Source organism: Nymphalis io, chromosome 6 (genome assembly GCF_905147045.1).
Source record: "Nymphalis io chromosome 6, ilAglIoxx1.1, whole genome shotgun sequence".
Classification (NCBI taxonomy): domain Eukaryota; kingdom Metazoa; phylum Arthropoda; class Insecta; order Lepidoptera; family Nymphalidae; genus Nymphalis; species Nymphalis io.
The window spans coordinates 13,752,008-13,772,447 of record NC_065893.1 but is presented as its reverse complement, the minus strand read 5'-3'; the positions used below and the strand labels follow the sequence as shown (position 1 = coordinate 13,772,447).

The window sequence follows — 20,440 nt, the reverse complement described above, 5'->3', positions numbered from 1 at the left end:
AAACTTCCCAACTTTATAATTTATAAGTATAAGTTTTTAACTCATAATTTTCACCTTCTTACAAGAAGGACAAAGTTATTAGCATTAACGATAATATTTGATTCAACACTGAATTAATTTAATACCAAGTTGTATATATTAGAGAAATGTACCATTAATATCATATCGAAAATATTTCTTGATAAATAACCTTTCAATTTGTTCATTATTTTTAACAACTTTTATGTAATTTAAAAAATTATGGATATTATTTAGTCAGTAAAATAGACGAGAGCATGAAGCATAAATAAAGCATACCGAACGTGATTGAATTCTGCAAAATTGCATGAATTTATTGTGATATCTTTAAAAGTATCAAATTGAATTTGGTTCGAAAACATTTTAGTAAAACATATACAGCATACATATTCTATTTGTTTTATGTGTTCATAACAGTGATCTCTTATCGTATCAATCACTTAAACATATGGTGAAAAATGAGCCTTAAGCCAAAACCTTATAATAACGAATTAAAAAGCAAAGATTTTGACAAATTATATATATTTAAAGTTATATTTGGAGTTTATTAATTGGATGTCCAAAATTCGTGACTTTGCATTATTTCAGAAGATTCCTAATTGACGATCTCGCCATAGCGAGTTTTCTAAAAAATAAATAATTTGATAAACTTTTTGACGTAACGACAGACTACCTTAAATAATTAATATAATCGATTGATTTATAATCTCTGGAATTCTAATACCTTTTAATAAGCTACGAACTTAAACAGCGAGAACGAGAAAGAAACGAGAACTAATTGATTCAGATAACGATACTTAGATTATAAACAGCATCGATGATTTATTACGCTACGTTAACGTTAACGTTCAATGAACTTTGAACTAAGCAATAACAACGGCTTATCGCCCCTAACCTTTGTCTTGAGATCGTTCTAATAGACCGACGAAGGAAATAAGCTGTCGATTGAACTTGTAGATTTTATTTTATAGTTTTTCTTTGGTTGAATTAAGTAAGACATTGGGCATTTAACTTAACAAAAAAAAAAAACAAAACTAAAAATGTCTGAAAAAGTGATTTACAATATAAAATTGCTATGTTTGTATATTAAATTGTGCAAAATTTACAGCTGTCTGAAGAAACGACAATAAGTAAAGAAGAGCCTCGTGATGAATGGGAGTTTCCTAGACATCGAATAAGGATATTCAATATTGTTGGAGAAGGCGCCTTTGGCCAAGTTTGGCGCGCTCAAGCTATTGATATTGATGGTATGAAATCTTTTCCATATAGCTATTTATTACAAGCTTTTACTTGATTTCAATTGATAATAGTCTTTCACTGAAACTTTCTTTCTACATATTATATATCTTAATTATCGGAAAACCGTAACTACTAAGTTTCTTGCTGTTTCTTTTTGGTGCAATATATATTCTGAACCAGTGTTAACTTTAAATTTAATCTTGTAAAATGACAAATGGTTGACAAAAGTATATTTTGATTGACACAATGAAATATACATACATAAAATATAGATATAAAAAAAGTTGGGGTTTAAATTCACAATATTCAACGTAATTTTTGTTATTTTCGGGACTAACCCAATAGTTTTACTGGTCCAAATTAGGACTTGAAATCACCTCTTCTTTCAGAGGTACCGACCGCTAAAGTAGAGGTCAGTAAGCGAACGACGTTTTAGTATATACAACTATAATTGCACAATAACATTATACAAGATTTATTAAAAAAACGTATTCCCGAGATTATGAGGCTGTTCCGCTCCGTGTCAAGTCAGGTGTGCCAAGATGTCGCACGAGTATCACAAGATATATCTATTTATTTTCATACTATATTTTGTAAAAGATCGTCTGAAAAATAACTCTGTCGCGTGCTTGTAGACAGATGTATCTTGATAAAGGAAACTCGTAGGTTAAAGTAAAATATATAAGCTTTTTAAGGGAGTATTTCCCTTAAAAAGCTTATATATTTTATAATAATACTTTACTAAATGGTATGGTAAACCACTGGTAATTTACCCCTATACAGCAATACTTGGTATTGTTGTTTAGGTTAAAAGGGTAAGCGACGCGGTGGCGCGTTGAGGATATAAGAAATGGTTAATATTTCTTATATCCCAATGTCTATGGGTGGTGGTGACCACTTACCATCAAGAAGCCCAAAAAAAGCATAGTAGCATAAAAAAATAACGATATATTTATAATATAGACTCTAAAATTTAGACACGACGGTTGGGATTAGAAATATTGTTAGTAACGCTTAAACAACACCGTTTAGCTAACAGGAGCACTCTATTCCCTCTCTCTCCTAATCCGATGTGACCGCAAATCCGACACGATCGAAAAAGAAATGGTGCAAAACAGACGGCTTTGCTCGCTTGATTTATTGGCGCATAAGCACTGCAAACTACTGATTTATTGCTTATATTGAACAACGCAATACTTATTATACACTTGACTCAGAATGTGAACCTTGGGATGTATAGCCTTAAAGTGAGTACAGAATAGAGCAATTTCTCGACCATTTCCATGTAATGTTTATTCAGTAAATTTTTATAACAGTCGAAATTAAGTTATAAATTAATGTCATTGTTATAATAAAAGATCATTAAAACATTCCTGCGATTGCTCGATGCTGCGTTCGTAATTCTCAGGGCTGTTGAGAGTTTACCTGTAACATTTATTTCCATCTTACGTATACTTTTCGTTTAAATGTTGGACTTCCAAGTGGCATGTACTGCGCTTATCTAGGATGAGTTATATTAATTATCCGTGGACATCTCACTCCGAGTTGCCCGCTTTCGTGACTTTGCTTGATGAAATATTGTTACAGCAATACCTCGGTGGTAGCTCGACTTATAAGCAAACGTTTATTTGAATAAATAATTAATTAAATTCTTTTAATTTAAATGATTTTGATTTGTAAAATAAGGTTGTAATAAAACGTCGAGCGTGGTGCTCGAAGTTCGGTTCGTGAAACGGTCATATATTATAGCGGTTCGATGTTCTGTTATCAGTAAATGCTCTAGTCTATACTCAACTTACAAGTTAAACCAACGATATTGTTGTCAATAAAGTTTACTTCTTAGTTTCATGTATACTTTTATGAAAAGACGACGCCTTGACGACTTGACGAGCCGGTTGGCGTGGTCGGTAGATACTTGCCTTTTCACCCCGAAGGTTGTGGGTTTGATTCCCACCCAGGACAGACATTTATGTGCATGAACATATCTGTTTGTCCTGAGTCTGAGTGTAATTTTCTATATAAGTATGTATTTACAAAAGAAAAGTAGTATATGTAGTATATCAGTTGTCTGGTTTCCATAGCACAAGCTTTGTACAAGTTTAATTTGGGATAAGATGGCCGTTTGTAAAAATGTCCCAGGATATTATTATTATTATTATAAAATAAGAAACAAACGCCAGCGTTTCTTAGCAAATAGAACTATGTGTAAGGCGTAAACTTGACTTCTATTTAATGTTTACTTTGCTGATAATATTTACTTTGAAGAAGATCGTGTTCGCAATCGTTATTTCTTTTATTCTTAGCTTGAAATACAATAACAAATATTGCATTACGTTCCATCAACATTGAAATAAACGTTATCAGAACTTAGCTTGATTTTCAAAACACTAATCTCTATATTTTATAATATAATGCAAAGTGCCCCGCCGCGTCTGGCTGCCTTAACACGATAAACTCAAAAATTACCGAACGGATTTTCATTCGATTTTACCAATGGACTTAGTTATTTATGAGGAAGATTTTTTTGTAATTTGAACTATGATGACGGTTGTTGAACATGTCGGAAAAAATCAAGCCGACAGTTTTACGGGCGTGCGCCGAAAAAAACATTAGAGTTATATGCATAACGATATAAATGTTTTATTTACCCGGCGCGAAACCGGAACGGGAAAAAATTAACATTTCAAGATATACTAAATTTAAACACATTGGTTCAAAATGTAGATTGAAACTGTCTAGGTACATTTTTTTCATCAACCATATAAATATAAACAATTTAATTTTATTATTTGTATATGTGTCAAGTGATACTAATGTTTTAATTTTCCAGGTAAGAAAGGCGAGCAGACCGTGGCTGTGAAGACATTAAAAGAAAACGCTTCGGAAAAAGAAAAATCTGACTTATTACAAGAATTAACTGTTATGAAGAATTTAGGAACACATCCCAATGTCGTCAGACTTATAGGATGCTGTACGGAAAAGGTAGACTTAACTTATATTTAAATGAAAATGTCCCTACGTTGGTTAACAGCCTCCTCTCCTATTAAATCTTTTTTTTTTGAGAAGGTATGGAGATTATTAATTGAATTTATAAAAATTGATCTTATTTTTAACCAATGTATATCTTTGTATAAAATTGAATTTTCAATCCGACCCAATTAAAATTAATCAATATACTCATGTGGGTGAATTTTTTGTGGTACTAACCTAAGTTTAAACCTGCAATCCTCTGTTAACATTCACGAGTTCTAACCAATGGGCTATCACGGCCTAAATAATATAAATACAATAAATACAACTATCAAATTCCACAATTAATTATTAATTACAATCACAGGAACCGACTTTTGTGATAATGGAGTTCGTGAGCCTGGGTAAGCTGCAACAGTTCCTTCGCGACTCAAGAGCTGAACGTCACTATGGAAACACACATGGTGGTAGTCAATTTCTTACCTCACGGGACCTGACACACTTCGCTTTTCAAGTTGCCAGAGGAATGGACTTCTTGAGTTCCAAAGGGGTAAGATTATTTTCACGGTATCTGTTCTATCATATTAAATAAATGATGTTCTTGGTCATTAATGGCATAAATCCTATTACGTACATTTCTGATTACATACTACTATCTACTGGTAGTAGAGCTTTGTGCAAGCTCGTCCGGGTAGGTACCACCCACTCATCAGATATTCTACCGCAAAACAGCAGTACTTGGTATTGTTGTGTTCCGATTTGAAAGGTGAGTGAGCCAGTATAATTACAGGCGCAAGGTCATAACATCTTAGTTACCAAGGTTGGTGGCGCATTGGTGATGTAAGCGATGGTTAACATTTCTTACAATGCCAATTTCTATGGGCGTTGGTGACCACTTACCATCAGGTGGCCCATATGCTCGTCCGCCTTCGTACTTTACCTGAAAACCTCCTAAACAAAGATTATAAATAAGTTTATGTTATGTTTTTTTATTGACATTTACAAAATCGTTCAATGTGATAATATTTTCTTCATAAATACATTGTATTCGTTTATAATATATTAAACGGTTATATTATCAAAAAAAATCGATGAATATTTTCAATAGCATTAACGTCAACGTTCATTAAATATATGTATGTAAGTTGTCACGATATTTATGTAAATATTCCTAAATTAAAATAAATCTCAATAACGGTTTTGATCACGCCGACCATTTTTGAAGGAGACTAGACAATTGCACGGGGTGTATAATCCACAAACTATCATAATGCGACAGGCAAATTCGGCGCGACCGGAAAAGGTGTAGGACCAGTCGCTTTACGTTATTTCCTAGGCTACTATTGAGAATTTTTCGACAGAATAACTCAAAAATGTTATTTGCCTTACCTAGTCTGAAACTAGAACCTTTTCAGATAGCCTACAAGGCAATCAGTAATGTATAAAAAATCTATTAAGATTGAACTGATGGTAGAGCTTTGTGCAAGCTCGTCTGGGTAGGTACCACCCACTCATCAGATATTCTACCGCAAAACAACGCCCATAGACATTGACATTGTAAGAAATGTTAACAATCGCTTACATCGCCAATGCGCCACCAACCTTGGGAACGAAGATGTTATGTCCCTTGTGCCTGTAACTACACTGGCTTACTCACCCTTAAAACCGGAATACAACGATACCAAGTACTACTGTTTTGCGGTAGAATATCTGATGAGTGGGTGGTACCGGCTACCCAGACGAACTTGCCTTGTTTTAGTAATAGTTAAATGCCCAAGGTATCTAATGTATATTATCATAATAAAAGAATTAACAATGAATCGGGAAAAATGGCTTCATAAATAACCCATGGTTTTTCATGAATCTGTAATAGCTAAAAATAGTTAGTTTGAGTATATTTTAGAAGATAATGAATGAATGAATGAATGAAGGCCTTTTTATGACTACAATTTTCTGGTCCATTATTTCGGTGCATCTTCAAAATTTAGACAACTTTAACCATAAAAATTGTTTTCGTACGCTCGTACGAAAACAATTTTCTGGAAAAAATCAACAGTCATAGTTCAGCCATTTTGTACAAGATATATTTACAAAATTATATCCAAAAACTTTCCTCGTTTTATGTAAAATCCATTCAGTGGTTAAGAAGAAGTACGCGGAGATACAGACGGGGTTCATACAGCTTCATTTTCATTCAGTTCATTATGTTTTTATTACAATAAATATATAATATAAAGGTAATATCTTTGAACTGTTAGTGTTAGTTACATAATTGCGACTTAACAGTGCTTTTTACATTGCCAATGCTAGTGTCTATGACCGATTGTTATCACTTGCCAAACATTTCGACGAGCCGGTTGGCGTGGTTGGTGGATGCTTGCCTTTCACGCCGAAGGTTGTGGGTTCGATTCCCACCCAGGACAGATATTTGTATGCATGAACATGTCTGTTTGTCCTGAGTCTGGGTGTAATTTTCTATATAAGTATGTATTTACAAAAGAAAAATAGTAGTTGAAAAATAGAAAACCAGTTGTCTGGTTTGTATAATAGAAGCTCTGTACAAGCTTAAATTGGGGTCAGATGACCGTGTGTGAAAAATGTCCCATGATATTATTATTATATAACAAATAGAAGAAAAAATATTAAAATCAATTTAAATAATAATTAGTTTTACGCAAGCTAATCAAAGCAAACTAGCGCCTGTTTACGTATATTATATACAGAATTTGATATACATATTCAAATGATAAGAGATCAACAAGATATAAAACCTATTGATATGTAAAAAACACGTTTTGAAATTTTCTTTATAAAATACATTCTCTTTTACTATTTCACAGATAATACATAGAGATTTAGCGGCTCGAAATGTACTTATCACGGAAGAGAGAACGTGTAAAGTGGCGGATTTCGGCTTTGCGAGGGATGTAGCTGGAACACATGTTTATGAACGTAAAAGCGATGGACGCTTGCCAATAAGGTGCTTATATATTAACTTATTGATAAATATAATGTAAGATAAATGTAAATGTATGTGTAATAAATATAAGTGCTCATATTGAGAAAGAAAGGTGTCGAAACGGCAGTGCTATTCTGTAAGAACTCACTTCTCTGATCATCCGTGGTGAAGTGAGTACATACTATTTTAATACGTGTATGCTTAAAATATTATAATTATGTTATAATACATATCACTTTTTTACATTTCACAACTTATTTCTGCGGTTTCGAGATCGCTCTAACAGAATATGCTGTAAATGTTCAACTAATGGGTTAAGGCATTTTACGAAGGTGACCATGTTTTCCTGTAAAGCCAAGCCCGAGTTAAACTGTAAACAAGGATTATGTAAATGAAAATTTAGTGTTACCTTCGAGGATTTGAGGCATTATCTCCTAAGATCCACATATTCCATCCCAACAGATTTTCAGAGCAATCTTGATTCTATTGAAACATTTCCATCAATATTTAGATTTACATTTAATTTAATCTTTTTAGACAATTTAAACCTCTATAATAAAATTAATTTTGTTAACTATTTCTTTTTTCAGATGGATGGCACCAGAGTCATTGTATGATGATATATTCAGCGTGAAATCGGACATTTGGAGTTTCGGTGTACTTCTATGGGAAATCGTTACACTGGGCTCTACTCCTTACCCTGGCTTATCAGCGGGGGATGTCATGAGGAAGGTAATTAAATAGAACTCTACTAGAACTGAGATTTAGGAACATGTCTATTAATTATTATGTTAGCAGTATGGTTTTGGGCAAGTCAGTCTGGATAGGTACCACCCTCTCATCACGTATTCCACAGTCAATTTTAACAAACAACCGGAACAGAGCAATACTACGTAATGCTGTGTTTCGTTTGGAAAAGTGAGTGATCCAGTGTAAACATAACACAGGGCCATAACGTCTTAGTTCCCAAGGTTGGTGACGCATTGTTGATGTAAGGAATGGTTAAAATTTCTTAACCGATGAACGTGGGTTCAAACCCGGGCAAGCACCGCTGAATTTTCATGCGCTTAATTTCTGATTATAATTCATCTCTTGCTTTTCGGTGAAGGAAAACATCGTGAGGAAACCTGCCTTGTTATTATTTGTTATAAAATGTTATTAAATGTGTCTTTTTTTTTTTATAGAATAGGAAGGTGGACGAGCATATGGGCCACCTGATGGTAAGTGGTCACCAAACGCCCTTAGACATTGGCATTGTAAGAAATGTCAACCATCGCTTATAGCCAATGCGCCACCAACCTTGGGAATTAAGATTTTATGTCCCTTGTGCCTGTAATTACACTGGCTCACTCACCCTTCAAACCGGAACACAACAATATCAAGTATTGCTGTTTTGCGGTAGAATATCTGATGAGTGGGTGGTACCTACCCAGACGAGCTTGCACAAAGCCCTACCACCAGTGTCTAATTTAATCGAAATTCTGCCACATGTCTATTTCACTAACCCGCATTGGAGCAGCGTGGTGGAATAAGCTCTAAACCTTCTCCTCAAGGGAGAGGCCTTATTCAATCAGTGGGACATTTACAGGCAGTTACTTACTTACTACTTTTACACAGACGGGCTGTAATATCGGTCAATAACACAATAGCTTACGGCCCGCCTAACGTTGTATAACACCTTTGACCCTGACCCTTTAGACTGTTGTCTTTCCCACTCCTGAAATGTAATGTAATGTAAACTGTACTTACTTACTTGTACTTGAAGGGGGTAAATAGGAATATTTGTAATCACTTAAAAAACGGTGTTCGTAATATTCTTTATTCATTTATTAATTTATTTAGGTACACAAAAGAGAATATAATCAGGTCATACATTAAAATTACGAATTTATATAAATCACAATTATAAGCAAGATTACACTCCAAAACATGTGTACACGGCATGCTCATAAAAATAATATGAGTACAATTAGTTGATTATATAATAATTAATTAAATTTATTAAATTACTAAATTAAGGAAATAAATAAATAAAATTATAATAATTCATCCAATTAAATGAATTATCTAAGAAATAAATAAAATTAAAATATAACCAAATTAGCATTAAGACAATAAAATTATTAATTGCCAATTAAATTAAACTCATTAATATAAAGTATGTGCGTGTTCTTTTTAAAAAAGTCATCTACCATCACACAACCAGTATATTCCTAGTGACATTTGCTTAGATTTTTTTTAATTGGATGTCTATTTCTCATTTATAGCACAATATTTCTGGTACAGAATGGCTCGTTGCGCGATTGTATTGTTTGGTTATATTCCTGACACATTTAAATATCTTTGTTTGGGGTAATTTGTCTTGATATTATCAAAGGCTCTTTGATACAGGACAATGAATGTTTAGTACAGACAGACAAGCTTTATTGTGAAATGATAATTAACTTAAATATTGTGCGTAAGTATTTATGCTTCGTTAATGTTGTACGGTATATAACTTTAAACCTGTCCTATAAAATCCGTTATAACACAAGTGTACAGACAAATTCTAGCATTTCAATATTCTTAAGAATATTTGAATTGAAAATAATCATGTTATATATAAGTATCCGTATAAAAGACACCCACATTGCTAGTAACAATTGAGTTTATTATCTTGACGAAGGTACAGTCAGAATAATAAATTATTATTTAAATAAAAAATATATGAATTGTAATTAATAAGATTTTAAAAGAAAAGAAAATTATATATATATACACGCGCTGGTATACATACCCGTGACTTCAAATTTTTAAGAATAATTCCTTTGTGCTTACCTACTGTGTAAAAAGACCCGTATGCAAATTCTCATGGTGCTAGCCCCAGTTAGACAGTCAGATACCGTAACATCGTTGGCATCGAGAAGTAAAATTGATTTTATAAAAATGTCGATTTGGTATTAATAAAAATAGAACACCAAATCGTATAAGTTGATGTAAATTACTCACTCAATAACTCTAAAAATCCAATTAACAAGTCGCGATTCTATTGCAATAATGGATACTTTACTCTCCGACAAAATGGCGGTTGGAAATTAGCGCGTGTCTTTTTTTTCGTGATGGGCCGGTTGGTGTAGCCGATAGATACTTGCTTTTCACGCCGAAGGTTGAGGGTCCGATTCCCACCACGAACAGACATCTGTGTGCATGAACATGTCTGTTTGTCCTGAGTCTGGGTGTAATTATCTATATAAGTATGTATTTACATCTGGTTTCCATAGTACAAGCTCTGCTCAGTTTGGGATCAGATGGCCGTGTGTGAATAATGTCCCAGGATATTATTATTATTATATTATTTTTACAACACCGTGGTACATATATATGTAATGGATGTTAGTTTTTATCATTGATCATTTTTACTTATTGTATGTAATATTTTATATTTCAGGTACGAGAAGGTCATCGCTTAGAAAAGCCAGAACATTGTCGTCGCGAACTGTACAATATAATGTACTACTGCTGGGAAGCGGAACCAACGTCACGTCCGGACTTCAAGGAAGTGGTGGGCATGTTGGAGCGGCTGCTGTGCACAGAAATGGATTATATCGAACTGGAGCGCTTCCCGGACCACTCGTATTACAATGTACAGCATCTGGATGGAGAGAAACTATAACGTTTTAATTTATGATACTTGATTCAATATGTCGACTCGAAATTTAATTTGAAAGTATCAAATATACTATGATGTGACGTTGTAAAAATTTGAACGATATGAATCATTGTTTATATTGTAGTAATCTGTATATAAAAGCTGAATACCAAGTGATTAGCTTAATGCAAGCTAAGAAGAAATCTACAAAAAATGACACCGTAACGCTCGCTTACAAATAGTACGTATTGTTAAATGTATAAATATATTGAAAAAAAATGATGACAATTAATATTTTGATTTGTTAAATTAATGTATTATTAAGTAATAGAAGAAACTGTTCCCAGGCTACATACGGATGCATAACTAAAAAAAATTAAAATAAAAACAATTATTTGTTATAAAGAGCGCAAATAATATAATTCTCTTATCATTATATTTATTTTTTTTGAAACATTTGATGTTATTTACTTTTTAATTAATAGTAACAGATATTTATTTTATTTATATACACACACTCGGTAATAAGATAGACTATACACACACACACACACACATATATATATATGTGTGTATGTGTGTGTGTGTAATATATATATATATATATATATATATATATATATATGTGTGTTTTTAATATGATGTATAACTACAAACTGAGGTTATATATAATTTTCTTATACATAATAAATTATTATGTATAAGGATAGATTTTGTACGTTTGTGCGCTTCTACCTCTCACTTGTCTATCTTTTTTATTTTCCTTTTTGGGTGTGCTGGAAGAAATTCATGGGGTAAGACCTTAGTTCCCTTATGTCACTTTTTTTAATTTGAAAAAGTTGAATAATTAATACTATTAAATAAAATCTATTATAAAATATGGCCGCGGATCGGCAAGCGCAGCGTAGGGCGCTCTTCAACTGGATGCGGAAGGCGGAGGACAGGGAGCACCTTGGGAGAGGCCTATGTTCACTATGTTCAGCAGTGGACAAAGATTGGCTGCTGATTGAAATAAAATCTGAGATTATTTAGTATGTGACGCTCTTATAATTATTCTAAGTAGCTACTAGTCCTTTATAATGTAGTATTTGATCAGGATTATCGATTAAATACATAAGATTTTATTAAAAAGGTTGTATATAAATTGTATTAAGGTATAATACATTCTTGGTAATAAATGTTGTTAAAATTATTTATTACTTGTTATCTTTTACATGAAAAACTAAACGCCCTTATTTATTTCCTTTCCTTCCTTATTATTTGAATTAAAACAATATAGTTTGATTAGTTACATAAATTTATGTGAATACAAGCTAAGTATGACTCTGCACAATAATAACATGTTAAGAGGGGATATACAGCAAAAAAATTTTATTAATTTTTTACAGGCAAATCCAGTTCATATATATAGGAGATTATGATATTGCTATGACACAAGCTTATGACACTTACTACATTTTCGTTTTGCGACAAACCACATCTGTCGCATGTAACCTTTAATTACATATTTCTTACTTAAATCAATCGCTGTAGCGCTATTGAAACGAAATGCAAAAATAATTGACAGCGCTTTGTATTAATTATTATATTATAGTTAACAAAAAATTATACAGTATTCGTCGGATTTTTTTTCATAGGTTCTTTTTAATTTCATAGGCTCTAACGGCCTTACTTACAAATGTTGCTTACTGACTGATTTCTCCCTTTCTGTCATGATTGATTTCACATTTGAAAGAAGAAGACACGGCATTACTTAATAATTCCATATTAAAATTTTCTTAATAAAAAATAAATAAAAATAACTAAATAACATTTTCTTAGTAATTTTTTTATAGTATAGGTTGGCGGACGAGCATATGGGCCACCTGATGGTGATAAGTGGTCAACAAAGCTCATAGACATTTGCATTGTAAGAAATGTTAACCATCGCTTACATTGCCAATGCGCCACCAACCTTGGGAACTAACATCTCCCTTGTGCCTGTAATTACACTGGCTCAATCACCCTTCAAACTGGAACACAACAATAACAATTACAGCTGTTTTGCGGTAGAATATCTGATGAGAGGGTCGTACCTACCCAGACGGGCTTGCACAGAGCCCTACAACCAGTATTATATATAGTATATTAAATAAAAACGTTTTTAAATTTCAATTTAATATTGTTAGTGGAAGTTCAGTGACGTAGTATTGAATTATAAATAAAGATGTTATATGTATTCATCAAAAACTGTTAATAGTGCAGAATGTGTCAGAATTGCAAATCGCATGGAATATTTAAATCTATGGTTTGTTTAACTTTTCTTATCCTGCAAATGGTATAAATTAAGTTGTTGCAGTTGTGAATAACACATTGCTCCTTTCTTAACACTTTAAGATTGATAGCAGCGCGAAAGCAACGCGGCTTTTAATGCGTATAAGGCCTTGCTGATGCGATTGCCGTGTTGTGTAGTCAAAGCCTTATTTAATTTGCTTCCTCAAAGCTTTAACTCGTTTCGTCTTTTGTTTCGTTGGCTTTCGTTTAGGTTAGACATTTCTCTAAAATAAATAAAATGATAAAATATAAATAGAGAAAGAAAGAAAGATAGCGGGCTGAAAGCGCAACAAGGACGACAACATTTTTATGTAATTGGTATTTATAAATCATCTCGCATGTCTCAGAAAATCTCCTACATGTGTATTTAGCGATTCATATTGCTTGTTGGGATAGCCTCAAAACTTCTTCAAAGGGATGGCCTTAGTTGGCAAACTGTGGGATATTTAAGGTACATTACTTTACATTTATTTATAAACTAACTCATTCAAGTTGTTACGAAAATCCTTCAACTTCTTCCATTTTAACATATGTAATACCTATTTGAATAATACATACAAAATATTTAAATTATTAGGTAGCAGCGGTTAACTAAAATAAACAAAATAGTTATTTTATAATAATAATATCTTTATTTTTCAGGCATCAAGGACCATACTTTTGGTATATGATTACACATTCAATACATTAAAATCACGCTTAGAAAAAATTACATAACATACATTAATAATTAGAATCACAATCACAAAAATAATAATTAAAATATATAAGAATTAATAATAAATAATTAATGACATCAAAAAAGAGCAAATAATACAAATATAAATATGATGAGATTAAATATAATTGATCATGTATGAGGTACATAAACCATAGTATTTCACAGACTTCTGGATCATCAGCCTCATCATATAACCGTTCGCATTGTTCGCAATAATCATTAGGATAGTGTTGGGATTCTCTCTGATTCTACTATCAAAGAGGCAGATCTTTTTCTCGTGATAAAATGTTTTGGTTGGTAACTTGCAAATAGCTATATTGGATTAAAAGGGGCAGTTTATTTTGAGCAGACACAGGACACAGACAGACGTGTATAGGGCCACATGTAGACTACATAATCATGGGTGTGTATTTTATTATTTTTTAAGATTCTAATGTTGATAAATCAGGAGTGGTGATTCTTAGAAAAAATGTATAAATACATTGCCCCTTTAAAAAGTAAGTTATTTCAACATACATATATGGTAAGTGCAACCATGTCACCACCAAATATTAACAATTCCCAACTGCCTATCCACCCACCTACGGAACTAAGGTGTTGATGTGTAAGAACAGCACAAGGGTTGTCACTTGTGCCTGTAGTTATATATCCTAGTTCACTCACTCTTCAAACCGGAACACAGCATTACTAAGTATTGCTTTTTGGTGGTAGAATATCCGATGAGTGTCTGTTACTTACACAGATGGGCTTGTACAAAGCTCTATCACCAAGAATAGTATTTTTGTAGTATGCCTTAACCTTAAAAAAAAAGCCGAGATGGCCTAGTAGTTAGAACGCGTGAATCTTAACTGACGATCGTGGGTTCAAACCCGGGCAAGCACCACTGAATTTTCATGTGCTTAATTTGTGATTATAATTCATCTCGTGCTTGACGGTGAAGGAAAACATCGTGAGGAAACCTGCATGTGTCTAATTTCATTGAAATTATGCCACATGTGTATTCTACCAACCCGCATTGGAGCAGCGTGGTGGAATAAGCTCCAAACCTTCTCCTCAAAAGGGAGAGGAGGCCTTAGCCCAGCAGTGGGACATTAACAGGCTGTTACTGTTACTGATGCCTTAACCCGTATATATATAAACTATGCTGCCTGCCCCGACTTCGTACGGGTAAAATAAGGATTTCATTCCGTTTATTTTTTAATCAGTAAGGTATAAACATTCGTTAATCGATCTATTCGCTTGCACGGACTCGTTTCAATGAACGTGTTTCGTTGACGAGTCGTTTCTGCGCGAAAGGCAAGTATCTACCAACCATGCTAATTTTCGGTTGTGAGTTCGATTCCCATCCAGGACAGACATTTGTGTGCATGAACATGTCTGTTTGTACTGAGTCTGGGTGTAACTATCTATATAAGTATGTATTTACAAAAATGAAAAGTAGTATATGTAGTATATCAGTTGTCTGGTTTCCATAGTGTTTCAAGTGATTAACCTGCTTAGGTAATGTTTTTTCTGAAGGTAACACCGATTCATTGTAATCTTTTCCAAAATAATTAAACAAATTCAGACTTCTGATAATAAACTTAAATAACTATAACAAAACTAACTTTCATGTCGTTGTCGTCGTGTTTCATGTCGAATAAGAAATAATATGACTAAAGTTCAAATGTTAATCGCTAATTCAATTAAATTTTGTTTCTGAAATAATTCCTTAATTGCAAAGGTAACATTTAATTAATGTCTCTCGTTAATGAGTTTTACCTAACTTTTTATGCTTTCGCTACTTTATTTTACCTTATCTTGTTACAGAACTGGTATACAATTCGTTATAAGATTTTTTCATAATTTATATCGATAGAAAAATCAGATTAATACTCGTCCTAGTTATATCTATTTATTTAAGATTTGAAATTACATCGAGTTATAGTACACTATTAGTATCATTATTTTTGGGCAAAATGAAACCTTTTCTATTTTGTTGTGTAGTTTGTGTTTCCTTGAAAAAACAAATACCATTGTTCAAATTCTCCGAAATCATAAGTGAAAAGAGAGCAATTTAAAGAGTAGTAAGCATTTTTTTTTATTTGAAAAAATATATTCATGAATATTTCTAGAGTATAACAATTATGGTGGTGACCTCATGAATATTCGTAAAAAATCTAAAAACACAAACAAATATAATACCTCTTTACCCTTGAAGGCGTGAACCATGAAATAATAACGTTTATAATGAATTCAGTAGCATAAAGCATCATGCAATGAGCGAACGTGCCTATGCGGCAATTATAATGAACATTTTATAGATTGTCGACTTCTATATTCAGCCACTCATTATAGAAGTACTAAATAACTAACTACTTACTTAAAAAAGAGTCGAGCTTAAAAGCTCAACTCGACATACGGGGATGGTAGGAGAATATGCAGCGATAGTAGAAGAACATTTGTTAAGAAACAAAACTAAATGAAAATACATCGCAAGCCTCATAAGTCATAACACTATTGACTGCCTCGTTGTTATAGTTGCTACATGTAAGGCCGCAGACTCGGAGGTCCTGGTTTTAAATCCTAGGTTGGGCTGATAGAAAGTAATTTGGATTTTCTGTCGAAAATTCTTAGTTCAGTAGTTCTAGTGGAAGATATAAATCTTCACTAGAATAACGAGGCAGTCAAACCATAAATGGCCATTGTCTTTTTTGTAACAAGAGAAATATTTTACATTTTTACTATATAATTAACTCATATCAGCCTTGGGGCTGATGGCTAAAAAGTCCTTTAACAATGGAAATCATTTACACTGTTCGCCTTTGAGTAAAACATTAGCAATATATATGTACTATTCTTTGTATTAAAATGTTCAAAGTTCTGTCATTTGACAAAACAGAACAGTATAATTATGATTTTTAACAATGTACGCCATAATCGTAATATATATTTCGATTGCCAGGTACATAACAATTCGCTTTAATAGTCCAACAAAGTTTTATATTTCATTAAAATATTTACAGATGTTCTTATTATCAAAAACATTTATTATTCACACACTCAATACTGATACTGAATAATACCTGGAATGCGTTTTATACAATGACAGTTTATATAACGATAATGATTTATTTTATATAATAACTAAGTGATATTTATTATTTATATATTAAATGTTAACTTTTGACAGTGATTATAATGATCACAGAAACAACGAACTATCGGGTTTACATTTAATTCTGTAACACGACGATTCAGAGGTGCTTATATGCGTCTAGTTGAATAAAAAATACTTTGATTATTGCTGTAGTCAGTGAGGCTATTATGTAAGAATAAACTCGATACTCACCAGGATACTATCGTAAAATATCATGAAGTGATATGCGACATGATTTCACAAGTGAGATATAACAGAATAACATTTCTGGTTAGCGCGTCGTTGACAATAATTGATTATATAGAACAACAAAATTAATTTAAAAATTTTGCATACGGCATCTTGTAACAAAGTCCAAATAATTTTATTTTACATTTTTGTAGCTAGAAAAAGTTGAATACAAACAGCACTGTATCCTTGCAAAAACTGAATCAAACTATGGGTAAATTTTTTGAATAATTTGTCTATCTTAATAATTTGCGTCGAATAAACTTATTAGTCGAACTTAGTTCTAACAATAAAATAAATAATCCACCTGATACCCCTACAGCTAATGCAAAGAACCCTCCTTGTAAATGTTGAATAGATAAAGCATTAAAATCTTCTTTTGTACTTTGTAGTGATTGTAGTAGTTTCATCCGTTTTCTCTTGTTTGTCTCAGCGAAATAACTCCTCACCTTCGCATCCATCCCTAATTGTTTATATAAATTTAGAGAACGTGAGATCTTCTTCATGAAAGGAAATCCTCTTAAAGCAATCATTTCTAGTGGTACAGAAAACGTAATTGTTTCAAAGCTGTAATAATTATCAGCACCAGCAGCATCGTTCAGTTCAGGTGTAGCAGCCGATAGATGTTCGAGTTCAAATTTGCTACAAAGCACTGAAAAGTTTCGATGTAAAATTACATATCTTAATGCTTGGGATAGATTGGATACGTCGGTCCATTTTTCTCCCACTAAATTGTCGAAGGGGTCACTAGAATTGAAAAATAAACCATTTAATTCCTGAATACCGCCGAATTTCAATTTGCTCTGCACCAATTCTTCCACGTTATCAATTTGACTTTCATAAGTAGGATTTTGAAGAACATCAATCAGTTTTGTTTGATACGCTGTCAAAAATATAATGCCATATAAATTTAAGAATATGAAAAATATACGTAAGCTGTGTTTCTTGGGACGAGTGTTCGCGGAAAAACCTAACAAACATACCCATGTATTAAATAAGCAATGACCGAAACTTTTGTTATAATGAGAGTCCCCACTAAGTTGTCCTAAGAATTTCCAAGCTAAGACACATAAAATAAACCCACCAATGGCAGAATACCATACAGAGTTTTGAAATGTTATCGTAAGTGATACCCATGGTGGTGAAGGGTAGGCTCGAGGTACAACCCAGATATATGAGTCGGTTAAATATGTAGAACTGCATTCGAAATCTTCCTGAACATCAAAGTCAGGAAATATACCACCCAAAAGTATATGCCCTTTTCTCGAAACCAAATCCTCAAGAGCGCCATTCCATTCACCTTGTTGGTTTCTCTCTCCTCTAAACCCGCTGATGGTTTTATATTTTAAAGAAAAGTTAAATTTCTTAAACATTGCATTAACAAGTATTTTTTCTATATTAACATCAGACTCATTTATGCTAATAAATGGTTGTCTTTCGAGAGCTATTATTTGTAAAACGCAGCCTTTCATGTCATTAGGCAGCTTATTTTCAAATAGATCTCTATCATACTTAATAGTTCCCTTTTCACATACATTTTCAACAACGAGTCTGTTTTCAGCGGTGTCATTCAAATTTCCACAAAATGTTGGCGGATCATACGGTCTCCAATTATAAATTATTGCATTTCGTATATTTACTGCTTTAGGAACACCGATGATTACGTTTATTGCATTGTAGTAAAACAGACAGCTTAAAATATTTTCTATTTGTTTGTGATTTTCAACATCGCTTTTCGTAAATCGTATAAGCATTATTACGAATTTAGCATATGGATTCCAGAATCGTGATCGTACTATTTTTCTTGCTAAATAACTGAAATCGTTGTAATCTTCCACAATCATTACAAAATAATCAGCGACTGGCATTCCATTGTATTGATCCTTACGTACATAGTTATAATTGAAGCTTTTTCCTTCCGTAAATATTGATTTTTTATCTGGATAAGCTACCTGAACGATGTATTTATTACTTTCATGAATTGTTTTCAAAACGTCACTTCTTATTCTTTCGACTATGGAATTATTTGTGTTTATGTTAGCAAATATTAAATATCCAGATTCAAGAAAACTTTTTTTAATTATATCGTTTACACAGTTCACAAAGTCTTTGACGATTATGGATTCATGATATGTTCCTTGAACGGGGTTTTTTAAATAGAACACAGTAAATAAAATTAGAAATGTTATCATTATAATTTTTAAAATCAAACTACACAAAATTTCATTACTCTTTCATGATGAAGCGTGACTAGCAATATTGAAGGGAAAACTATCAGAAAGACATGCGACATAATTGCATGTCCATAAGCTTTCGTAATTGGAATTCCATGTTCAAAAATTACCGAGAAACAAAGAACAATAGAAATCTAATTACCTATAGAAACAATTTATTAAAACAAATAACGTTCAGGATAATTAATCAAATTTAAAAGGATTTCTTTATAAATAAAATTGCATAATTATAAAAAATTAACAGTCTGTCGCAGCTTTGCAGACTGAAAAAATAGATTATTAGCCCGACTGTCATTAATCTATTCTTAAAAAAATATGATAGTTGTAGATAATAACAACGGAATATTCTAGTGCGCTAGGAGTTACTTTAGGGAAAAATTATAATCTACATCTTCAAGTCTCTCTGCTAAAGTTTGTGCAGTAACAATAAGTCAGTAAGAATATTGCCTTTTATCCATTCCAAATAATAGTATAGAAACCTTTTAACGGAGCACTATGACGTCAAGTAACGTTTGTAAGTACCGTTTGCGTTATCAAGGTTGTATTATGGTTTGGTCAATTTACATAGAATATTTACTAAGTACTTCATCCAATCCGATCAGTTCCGCCTCAATTACAAATACTGTTAATGTAATTTTTTATTTACATTATTTTAACTAATAATTATAATTTGCACAGTTATTACAAATTGTTTCAAAGTATTAACAACATTTTATATATTTCTTAACATACTTACTATTCTAATTACTTATTACGGTGGACACAAAGCATACCCATTAAAGACAATTCTGGTTTTTCTGACTCTACAAAAAATTTAAAACATTTTATTGTAAAAGCGCTTGGAACAAATAATAGATCTGCAATACATGCAGTTTTAGTTCTTGTACAATAAAGTCTAAATTTATCGCAGAACGTGATAGAAAGTGATATGCGATGACGATCATGACGAGGCGTGATTTAAAGGGCGCAACAAAATAACGTATTACTATAA

The 20,440-nt window shown here is 32.4% G+C and overlaps 2 protein-coding genes across 4 annotated transcripts in view; one reads left to right on the top strand and one right to left on the bottom strand.

Annotated features, from left to right (window-relative positions):
- Positions 1–12,006, top strand: part of LOC126768912 (tyrosine kinase receptor Cad96Ca) — a 79,434-nt gene extending 67,428 nt beyond the window's left edge. For all 3 annotated transcript variants that reach the window (XM_050487332.1, XM_050487334.1, XM_050487331.1), the window contains 6 exons: positions 1,127–1,265; positions 4,088–4,239; positions 4,595–4,777; positions 7,068–7,207; positions 7,777–7,918; positions 10,614–12,006. In XM_050487332.1, the coding sequence (XP_050343289.1) occupies positions 1,127–1,265; positions 4,088–4,239; positions 4,595–4,777; positions 7,068–7,207; positions 7,777–7,918; positions 10,614–10,838 (981 nt within the window). In that variant the 3' untranslated portion in view covers positions 10,839–12,006. The remainder of the gene's footprint in view (positions 1–1,126; positions 1,266–4,087; positions 4,240–4,594; positions 4,778–7,067; positions 7,208–7,776; positions 7,919–10,613) is intronic.
- A 5,445-nt stretch (positions 12,007–17,451) lies between these two features.
- Positions 17,452–20,226, bottom strand: LOC126769250 (uncharacterized). Its single transcript, XM_050487887.1, has 2 exons — positions 20,223–20,226; positions 17,452–19,352 (listed from the first exon to the last, which is right to left on the bottom strand). Exons 1-2 carry the CDS (start codon positions 20,224–20,226, stop codon positions 17,452–17,454), a joined length of 1,905 nt encoding a protein of 634 aa, XP_050343844.1.
- Positions 20,227–20,440: the final 214 nt, after the last annotated feature.